The sequence below is a fragment of the Sabethes cyaneus genome, chromosome 3 (genome assembly GCF_943734655.1).
Source record: "Sabethes cyaneus chromosome 3, idSabCyanKW18_F2, whole genome shotgun sequence".
Lineage (NCBI taxonomy): Eukaryota > Metazoa > Arthropoda > Insecta > Diptera > Culicidae > Sabethes > Sabethes cyaneus.
Genome location: NC_071355.1, coordinates 31148197 through 31159510, shown reverse-complemented (window position 1 = coordinate 31159510; position 11314 = coordinate 31148197). Strand labels below are relative to the sequence as shown.

The 11314-nt window shown below is 39.4% G+C and overlaps 2 protein-coding genes across 2 annotated transcripts; one reads left to right on the top strand and one right to left on the bottom strand.

Moving 5' to 3' along the window:
- The first annotated feature begins 557 nt into the window (after nt 1-557).
- On the top strand, nt 558-1913 carry LOC128739441 (odorant receptor Or2-like). Its single transcript, XM_053834929.1, has 4 exons — nt 558-1069; nt 1129-1480; nt 1543-1641; nt 1707-1913. The coding sequence occupies exons 1-4, from the start codon at nt 558-560 to the stop codon at nt 1911-1913; spliced, it is 1170 nt and encodes a 389-aa protein (XP_053690904.1).
- A 5574-nt stretch (nt 1914-7487) lies between these two features.
- LOC128739440 (odorant receptor 49b-like) lies at nt 7488-8830 on the bottom strand. The gene is made up of 4 exons (XM_053834928.1): nt 8322-8830; nt 7918-8269; nt 7761-7859; nt 7488-7694 (listed from the first exon to the last, which is right to left on the bottom strand). The coding sequence occupies exons 1-4, from the start codon at nt 8828-8830 to the stop codon at nt 7488-7490; spliced, it is 1167 nt and encodes a 388-aa protein (XP_053690903.1).
- Between the last annotated feature and the right edge of the window lie 2484 nt (nt 8831-11314).

Sequence of the window (11314 nt, the reverse complement as noted above, 5' to 3'; positions counted from 1 at the left end):
GTGCGACAATAGTTATGTGTTCGAAAAAACGCTGAAATTTAAACAAAAATCCGTAGAAAAAGTTTGCTGTCATAAATTCTGATTACCAAGCTGGAAGCACGATCCTATTTTGTTAAACTTAGTTTCTCGTTTCAGTGAGCATTGAAATCATTCAGCAGTGATGCACCACCAAGCGCCTCCATCGGTTTCACAAAAGAAGGAGACGCGTTATTATCTTTCTCAACAAGCATTTTTTGTCAATATAGAAATCGCATTTTCCTACAATACTTAGTATACCAAAAGTCACCCCGCAGAAAATACCCTAATAAAATTATCTATAGTTCATATACCTACATATTTAAAAAAAAAATATAGAGATGAAACATATCGATAGTTGAATAAAAACAACTAGGTATTACTAATTTATTAAACATCATGCACGTGTTGCAGCTGCAACACGTGGCACGATGGCATCAATAATAAATACCGGCATGCCTCCAACGCGATCGAAGAAGCATTCTGCATCATCAAGAATATAAATGCAAAAATACTCACCGTTGAGAGCTCAGTTCAACGCGATGTTATTCACCCGAAACGCCACCCGCTCTTTGGAACGACCCAGTCTGGCGGTCGGATTGCGTACGCTTCGGCTGATCGGCCTCTGGGGCGATCGCAGCCGGCGATGGCTTCGTTATGCGTTGGCTGTGGTCAGTGTTTTGGTGATGATACTTCCGAAAGCCTTCCTCGGTTCCGGCCGAACCGAATTCGATTCCTTCGCCCGAAACATCGCGGAGTTGGTCTTTTTGGGCGAAAATTGTCTTTCGATTGCGATTTTTGCGTTCCGCCGAAAGTCTTTCGAACGGCTGATTGACGTGTTGGAACGGATTTTTCAACAGGAATGGCCGAAACCGCTGCGAGACGAGATTCAGTTGTTCAACCGGCGGTTGAATCTTTTCGCTCGATTGTATGCTTTCTGGATCACTTGTATGGTAAATGTATTCCTTATTGTACCGATAGCGTCAACCGCGTTGAAACTTAGTGGTTCAAATGAGAGTGAACGAAGTAACTATACATTGGTTTTTGAAGTTCAGTAAGAATCGGACACAGAACTGTAAATGTTTCAATCTAAACTCAATTTTATCTCGGCAGGTTCTACGGACTAAACATTCGCCAAAATCTCGGCCATTACATAATCTACATGATTTTTTGCTGCTTGGCTTCTTATTCGTCGGGCATTCAAAGCTCAATCAAGGGAACAGTCTTCCTAATCATATTGCTGTATGGTTCGAAATTATTCGAACTGGTGGAGAAAAGAATTTCAGATTTAAAGCAGATTAAAGCAGCTGCCAAACGCCATCGAGAGCTTCGAGAGATCATTGAAGTGCACAATTTAGCTTTGGATTATTTGCGATACCTGGAGGAAACGATCAGCTTTGTGCTAATCAATCAATCTGTGAACTGCATCATAATGTGGTGTTTGATGCTCTTTTACGTTTCAACTGTAATGGGTTGTGTACCAATCAAGAGATTTTTTCCATTTTCAATTTTGCTTTTATCTTACAGAACTTCGGTCCGGAAGCTACGAACGGAATAATGCTGTTCTTTGTATTGGTCGTAGAAATGGTAGTTTACTGTATCAATGGAACAATGATTAGCGAGAAGGTGGGTGAAATTGCAATTCAAGAAGGATTTAACGGAAAACTAAAATCAAATGTTATTTCGAACAGGCTGGCCGGGTGGCACACGCAATGTATGAGCATCCTTGGTTCGACGACAGGATTGAACTGAGGCGGAGTGCCAGATTTATTATTCAACGGGCACAGAAACCTGCCGGACTTACTGCGGCCAAGTTTTACTACGTTAACATACAACGATTGGGATCGATGTGTCAGGCTACCTATTCGTATTATTTGATATTGAAAAAGCGATTCTAAGACTCAATTGTCTCAAAAATTAAAAAAAAGTATTTGAAGTGTGAGTAAAAGGATTTAAAACCAAGTTTCTCTTTTCACTACTCTTCCGATGAAATGGCGACATGCGCATACATGTAGAATCATATTACATATTATATATCATTATCACAATCGAACACTACAACTGTAGTGAACTTCCTCACTCAGATATCAAATTGTCCTAGTTTTAATCGTCGTACGTAAATATCTTCGTTCTGTTGGGACGAGGGAGTTTTGTCACTTTTTCCGGTGCACTTCCCTGACACAGACATCAAATTGATTTAGGTTTATTCATCGTTCCCAAGCAGAGACATCAAATTGGTCTAGCTTCAAACGTCGTAAATAGTGATGCGCAATGTTTTCAATTATTCAATTATTGATTAATCGATGAGTATTGTCTGCACTAATCGATAAATTCAACTGCTCGTGCAAGTAGTATTCAATTAAAAATTATTTGAATTTTTTTTTTGTTATTCGACTGGTTGAATTAATCGAACGATTGATAGACATCTCTAGACGTCACTTTTTCTAAAAACACGTTAAAACTTTGATACGTCTTTTTCAATGAATCACGAAGCGAGAACTTGTAGTTGGACAATGCTCCATTATTTTCATCTTTTCAATTGTGCAACCTCAAGAATCGCGAAATGTGTTGGTTAGAGAGCTTTACGTATATATTTGGCCGCAGATTGCGCAGTTTCGTAACAAATTTTGCGATACAAAACGAGAAAGGAGACGGCCGGGTAAAAAAATTTCGAAACTTTATGGACGTCAAATTTGAGTCATTCTTTAAAACATCGCTGAATTGATTCAAAAATCATACAAAACTGATACATAATAAATGAAACAAATATGACACAATCAAGAGCAGAAAAATGAATCAAAATACCATCAAAAGTTTGCTATAGCACAAAAAATCACACAAAGATCACACAAACAATGAAAGTAAAAAACAATAAATGATGCAAAAATGACAAATGTATTTATATAAGAGGCACATGTCTCTTCCAGGTCTCTGACAGGACGTCATAAGAGGCTTATCGGTAACTAAAAACAAGTCCCTGACAGGACGTCATGCTTTCGTAGCAATAGGTTGTATTCTCAGTCACCTCGCTGGTCCACTACTGGACTGCTCGATTGCTCAACTGGTTGACTAGACTGCTCGACTGGACTGGTCGATTAGACTGCTCGATTTGATTGCTCGACTGGACTACTTAACTGAACTGCTCGACTGAGCTGTTCGATTCAACTGCTCGACTCAACTGCTTGATTGGACAGATCGACTTGACTGCTTGATTGAACAGCTCGATTTAACTGCTCGATTGGACTACTCGACTTGACTACTCGATTCGACTGCTTGACACATTTGCTTGACTTACTACTCGACCTTACTGCTCGATTTAACTGCACGATTGAACTGTTCAATTTGACTGCTCGACTGGACTGCTTGATTGGACAGCATGATTCATCTGCTCGACTAGACAGCTCGACTCAACTGTACGATTAGACGCTCGACTCAACTGCTCGATTCAACTGCTTGATTCCACTGCTCGACTCAACTGCTCGACTGCTCGAATGAACTACCTTATTCAACTACTCGATTGGACTATTCGAATTGGATGCTCGACTCAACTGCTTAACCCGATTGCTTGATTCAACAGCTCAACTAGACTGCTCGACTCAACTGCTTGACTTACCTGTTTGATTCAACAGCTCGACTTAACCTTTACGTCCCCGACATCAAAAATGATGGTACTTGCAGTTACACTTTCCCCTCTATCTCCACTTATTTTCATTTGATTTTTGTGCAATTAGTCTTAAAAGTACCACTTTAGATTGGCCTTTAATGAAAAAATAAGTTGATGAATTATGGTTCCCTTTTCCCGGAGATAATCCAGATCGCAGCGGGATTTTTTTGACGTCATAAGTAACATGAGAAATAAAACTCTGAAATCTGCTTAACAGAGTACGCAAAAGTTATCCATTTCATTTGTGGTGAATAAGAATGAACCTTACACTATCCTGTAGAGCGCAAGTTCATGTCCCACACTCCGGAACATCCGGTATCGGTTCTACCGGAACTGAAAATTGGCCACTTTGAATTATCATCAGAAATATGTCAAATGGGATATCAATTCAAAGGATTTTTCAACACGATTCCTTGGCTGGACTTTTGGATGCATTTTGAGCTGACCTGGACGTTCCGGAATGTCCGTTGTCGGTTCTACCGGAACTTATAATTGGCTCGATTCAACTGCTCGACTGGACTACTCGACTGAACCGCTTGACCCGACTGCTCGATTAGACTGCTTGACTAAACTTTTGGATTCGAGTGCTCGACTAGACTACTCGATTTGCGGAGTTCCTTACGAGAATGGTAGCTAAAGCCCTTCCCGAATCAGGTGTAGAATGATATCTGAATCGCACAGAGGAGATGTAGCGTGTTTTCTTTTTCAGGCCCCAAAAACCACCACATGCAAATTTTCACGCCGATCGGTACAGTAGTTTTCGATTCTATAAGGAACATACCGATAGACAGACAGACAGACACACAGACAGAAATCCATTTATATATGTATCGATATATATTTAAAACATAATGCAAAGTTTGCTGCTCTACTATATCTCTTTTTATCGAGAAAAATATTAGGGTAAAGTGGTGCAGAATGCACCGCTCAAGCAAAACATCATTTTGAAGAGCAGCGGCGTGTTTGTTCCACGTTTTTCAACTTCTAGAAGACTTTGGGATCTTTTTTACACTTACTCCTGGTGAAATTTCCTAACAAAAACAAGTATTTTTTGTTATTTTTGACGATTTTTGGCAAGAGTCAAAATCATTATGTGGGACAGAACGCCAAAGCCTGTAGACAAAACGCATCAAGTTTGCCCAGCTAGGTGTTAAACGCAACCAGAAAATTTACATTTAATCACGTGTTGTATAAACTCCTAAAACTAGGCTGCCGAAATGGCGGAAGCGTTCGTTATAACGTTTGTTACATACGCTTGTTTGCTGGGAAATAATGGGTTCATATCTCAACATAATTGGCAATAAAATTTAATCATCTACTTTTCTCCAACTGATGAGTGATGAAATATTGTAAGTTAAACAATGTACAATTAGGTTTAAAGCATATTCTAAGTCCTATACAATACATAATATTGCTACATTTTTAATAAATAATCCGAAACAAAAGATGTACTGCAAATTAAAAATATTTTATAACTGTTCGATCCCGCTGTGATGCATTCTACCCCTGTTTTGTATTTTGAAGTTTTTTGCAATATATGTGAAAAATATGCATAGTTAATGCCGTTTTTTTGATGAATCATCGAGTATGACAGTATATCAATTAGATAGACTGTATTTATTATGAAATTTGCATACCGACTAGTGGTAAAAGCTTAAGAGAAAACCGTAATTTCTTACATGTGGAATGAGATCGCGGTAAATCGCTTGATTTTATTGGATGTGGCTATGTTTGATGCTTTTACATTCTACACAATTACGAATTAGCTTGTTTTACACCAAAATAAAATGCGCATTCATAACTTTACCAAATAGTTTCCCCGTTTTTGAACAATTAATAGCATGGGCCATTCTACCCCCCCGGTGCGTTCTGGACAGTCTTCCCCTAACGGTAGTCTATCGACAATCGCTGCATTTCCGGTCTGTTAACGAAAAATATTCGTAGAGTGCGTATGTTTAGTGTTAATTAAATAAAAGAAAATAATGGTTTATCTTCTAACAGGTGTGAGGTTGTTCATTTTTTTACTGATTATAAGCAATTTGTTATTCATGACCATGTATTTATCAAATTATTCATTCATCATTTCTTAACACATCTAAAATAAACCAAATTATCGATTTTTTCAAAATGTTTCGTCGTTTATGTCATCTTGCAAACCATTTTTTTGCGACACACTGCATTCTTCGGCATTGATTAATTTCTTTCAATGTTACTCATTTTTTGAATGATGTACAGTTTTACTGCCGACTTGCTTTGAGATTGTCAATTTATTGGTGCCTTGCTACAAAATGCGCATGTAGTTCAAAATTGTTAGCTTCCAAATATAATCCTCCATTAGTGAATTGAAAGTACGCTTCCCACCAATGGAGTGGAAAAAAATGAAAATTATCTTTCACCTTAATTCACTTATTTTTCTTTTGTGTTCAAAAAGGTACAGTACCTATGGTATTGAATGTGAATGGATAAAAAAATCTACCACAAAAACATCGTCGATATCGGGGCACCCCCATATCGTTAGAACCGATCGCTTTCAATACGAATCGTTTCCGCACAACAGCACCCAAATAATGGTCAATTTAGGTTCCTCGCACACCGAACTGGCTGACGGTCCCAAAACCGAACCCGTGGTGGCTAAAAACAAACTACAATTGCCTGTTTACGCAAAACCGACACGATGCGGCCGCGCGATATGCATTGCTGTCAGTCCCGCGAGAGAAACGAGCAAACCCCCGAACCGCAGCCAGCTCGGAAAACTATCCTGCCTAACTTGTGCACCGGCCGTCATTCCGTAATTGAGTTCATTGTTGTAGAACTGCGGATGATTCCGGAAAAAGACCATTTCTATTGAACTAGTGCGCGCCACTTGCTAGCCAGGTGCCTACCTACCATCCGATGCGACCAGAAAAGCGCGGCCAAAGGACAACTACGACAATCAGCCGAACGAGATTGGTAGCCATAAATATGAACTTTATGGATACCATGGGAGCGAGTGGAGCCGAATGCGACTGCGAGCTGCGGAAAATAATTGACCTGGATTGCTCAACTTGTAGCAAGCTTTCGCCGCAGTGCGCTAGGATTTTGCTTTACCGGTGCAATTTCCTTTTCGTTACAAAGAAGCAATACCGGACATGTAGAGATGAGTTGGGGAAAATGGAAACACGACCGAGGTGGGGTGAGGCGGGGGTTCGTTTCCGACATGGATCTGATGCTGTTTCATGACCACTGATGGCTGCCAGCTGCTGCCGCTGCTGCTGCTGCCGGACGCAGTTTGTGCAAGATATTGGAATAAAAATAATGCACTTTGAAGCAAGCGCCACACCGTTTGGTTCGCTGCGCTGGTCTATCCGACGACATGGGTGCCCAGCGAGTGCTGCGAGTGGTGGAAAACTACACACAGTATGTTCAGTATTTCCGACCGAGACGAACAGGTATTCATTATTTCTGCGTTATAAGATGGCTGGAAATTTCTACTGACATGGGAACATTCGACAGATGCTAGAGCCTAGAGGAGGGTAAAAGTGTAGCAAAATGAAATGTTATGCTGGAAATAAGCTGTACTTGGGGGAATGACTGGTGATGATTTTGAAATAATAAGCAGAATAAGGGAAAGGAGAATCCCACCTATTTGGATTTTTCTATAACGAAAACTGAAAAAATGTGGACTAGAAGAACGGTTTTTTAACTTGATTGTTTATATTTTAGTTTTTCAAAAAAAACTTATTTCACACCTGTCTTAAATATAATCAGTAGAAATCAGTAGAAATCAAAATAATATTTTAATACTACATATTATTTCACAGCTAATGAACTAAAACCGATTTTTCAAAATCAAGTAATACGAGTAGGTGGCCTGGGCCGTCGCTCCGAATCTTTGTATGTTAACATAATAGAAACCAGCCGCCGTTATTCCGGCAGGTTTTTGAGCACGTTCTATCATCAGCATAACCTTCCGTTGCATATCGATGGGATCTTTGTACCAGTCGTAGACGTAAATAGCGTTTGCTACTTGTGCAGCCTGTTGTGGGGTTAAATAATAATTAGCTATCCCTAATTTGGGAATCAAATATTGAAGGTTACCTACCTTCTCGCTTAGGATGGTGCCATTCTTGCAATAAACTAGCATTTCCACTAGCAGCACAATGAACAGAATCATAACGTTTGCGGCATCCAATCCAAAGTTCTGGAAAATAGTAGGAAATTTAAAAATGTCCCTTTAAGTAACGATCAAATGCACTCACCGATGAAACGTAAAACAACATCAGGCACCAAACCAGAAGGCAGCTAAGGGTTTGATTCAACAAGATGAAACTCATAGTGCTTTCCAGGTGTCCGAGATACTCCAACGTCATCTGATGCAACTGTATGATCTCATGCAGTTCAGCCCGACGATCTTCAACTCGCTCGAACCGTGCCAATGTGGTAATTCGTTTCGTCACAAGTTCGAACAGTTTGTAACCGTAGCGTATTATCACTTGGAAAAGTGCCCCTTTTAGGGTGATAATGTACGCTGAACAGGAAGATGCCATACAACAGAATGCGGCAAAAATGCAGTAATGGAGTATGTTTCGGCGAGCATCAAACCAGTAGAATCTGAAAAATCTTTCACAACGACATATTCCAAACAATAGATTATGAAACTCACTGCGTCTCATTGTGTAGCACAAAATCACCTCGCTCGGTTTCATCCCAAAGCAATATTTTCGCTACCGTAAACAGTATTGGGCTAACCACAAAGAAAACCCACATTGAGAATAAGTAAACTATATACGACTTGGAAGCCTTGTCCAGCTCCCGGTTGATTGATTCGATTTCCGACTGCAGCGGATCCGGCCACCGGCGGAGGAATATGCGTTCCAACACATCAACCAACCGTCCAAAGGAACGAACGCGCAGCACGAAACATCCAAGCGTGATAACATTCTCCGACAGGAAAATCAGTTCGGCAATGTTCCGCAGAAAGGATTCGAAACCTTCCTTTCCGGAGCCGAGAAAGATCTTCGGAATGAGCCAAGTTCCAGCGATGAAAGCGAGCAGCAACGCATACGTGTACTTGAACCGATGCGAATCGCCCCACAGGCTAATCAGTTGCAGCATTTTCAGTCCCAACCGGAGGACCGGCCGTTTCGAGGAAAATGCCCGCACCAACTTCATCGCGTCAACTGCGAACCGACTTGTTGACGATGTTGAGTTTTTATCGAAAAATTGTTCGTTACCGTTCGTGTCTTGTTAGTTGTTGTTGTTGATATGACAAGAGTCACATTGTGGAAGTAAACTTGTCGACAACCATTAATGTTTGTCTTTTGTGACTGATGGGTACGGATCCTAAGCTGTAATTTAGTCGATCCAAATTGGTTTGAATTTAGAATGCTTCTTATGTTCCGTTCAATAATTGAAGCATTCATTTATGTAAAAAATTACTAGATAGCAGTAGGGTAGGGAACGAATTCAGCAGGGTCACCTATTTTAATCAGTAAATAAGAAAGTAATTGTAATAAATAAGCTAAAAATGCACTATTTCATCCATATTTTCAGAATCTTTTGATAAGAACATCATCTCGAATCACTGAACCATACATGTAATTCACACAAACACAATTTACTTGTATTTTCGAAAAATTGTTGTCAAAAAACATACTTTTTTCAGCTGCTAAAGGCAGTCGCCGCCTCGCTACTAGCTATGTTTTTACCTTTGTTATACTATAACAAAGGTTTAAAAATTGGTCGAAAAACACGAAATTGATCCGAGGCCCGGAGGGCCAAGTCACATATACCAATCGATAGGGTTCGACGATTTGAGCAATGTCTGTGTGTGTGTGTGTGTGTGTGTGTGTGTGTGTGTGTGTGTGTGTGTGTGTGTGTGTGTGTGTGTGTGTGTGTGTGTGTGTGTGTGTGTGTGTGTGTGTGTGTGTGTGTGTGTGTGTGTGTGTGTGTGTGTGTGTGTGTGTGTGTGTGTGTGTGTGTGTGTGTGTGTGTGTGTGTGTGTGTGTGTGTGTGTGTGTGTGTGTGTGTGTGTGTGTGTGTGTGTGTGTGTGTGTGTGTGTGTGTGTGTGTGTGTGTGTGTGTGTGTGTGTGTGTGTGTGTGTGTGTGTGTGTGTGTGTGTGTGTGTGTGTGTGTGTGTGTGTGTGTGTGTGTGTGTGTGTGTGTGTGTGTGTGTGTGTGTGTGTGTGTGTGTGTGTGTGTGTGTGTGTGTGTGTGTGTGTGTGTGTATGTATGTAATGATTTTTTCTATCGCCTGTTTCTCAGAGATGGCTGAACCGAATGCTTCGCTATTACTTTTGTTTGAAAGGTGTTATTACCTAGTAGATCACTATTGAGTTGTTTCGTGATACGACGTTTCGTTTAAAAGTTATAAGCAAAAATGTGAAAAATACATGACACGGGTTTCTTCGGAACTACATGACCGATTTCAATGATCTTAGTATCAAATGAAAGCCCTTATTAAAGCTAAATTGTTCAGGAATTTTTAATTGAAAATAAACAAGTAGTTTAAAAGTTATGCTTAAAAACCTGTTTTGACAAGGTAATAATTATCGCCTGTTTCTTAGAGATGGCCAAACCGATTTATGCGCTATTAGTTTCATTTGGCAGGTAATATAGCCGGATAGATCACTATTGAATGGTTTTTGGATTGGACGTTTAATTTGAAAGTTAGAAGCAATCGTATACACCACACCAAAATTAACAATAATTTATAATGATTTTAACCAAGATAATTTACCTAATTTGAATTATTTTAATATCAAACGAGAGGTTTTGACACTACAAATATATATGCAAAATTGCTTAAGAATTGGTTTTACCGGTTTAAAGATATTAACCCTCGAACACTCGCGCCAACTTTTGTAACACGGTTACTCGCGCGCACTATAGCCCCAAACCAAAGAAAATATGCGTACTAGGGTTTTGACCAGGAAACCTTGGTTTAAAGTTTATCAAACCTTTGGGAGTTTCTTGAAATTAAATGCTCTATCGTCTGATAGAATTTAAATTTTGATTAATCCCCCTAAAAGTGAAATAAAAAAATTATTTTTCTTCAGTTTAACACATTGATATGTTCCGCAAAGTTTTAGAGCATATTATTACAAGAAATTTTGCTGAAGACAGTAACCATCTATCTCTTCAGCGAAGATAGAGAAATCTTATTTATTGTATATGCACTTGTAAAATCAGTTTGTCTATTTTAGCTCTTTTTGTAATTGTTGTATGACTTTTTCGTGTATTACAAAGCTGTGCAAACAGTAAAAATACACAACTTTGCTGAATATAGTATTCCTCTATGTTTGCTTATTTAGGAACTGTAGAACTTTGATCATAAAAGATACCCTGATTTTGACCCCGAATTACTCGACTACCAACAGACGGATACATTTTATACATTTTACATTTGCTGATAGTTTTGCTGCATACAGACACCATTTTTCCACATTCCATAATTCCAGTTGGGGCCAATTGCGGTACACCTTAATGCTGCTAGCTTCGTTTCTGTGATGTCGGTTTATGCTGATCTATTTTCCCAACAATTTAACGTATTAATGCATTGAATAATTATGACATTTTGCTCATAACAAGTTTATTGAAAAATATACGTTAGATAAACAACGATTTGTAACTTTATAACACTATGGCGTTCAAAA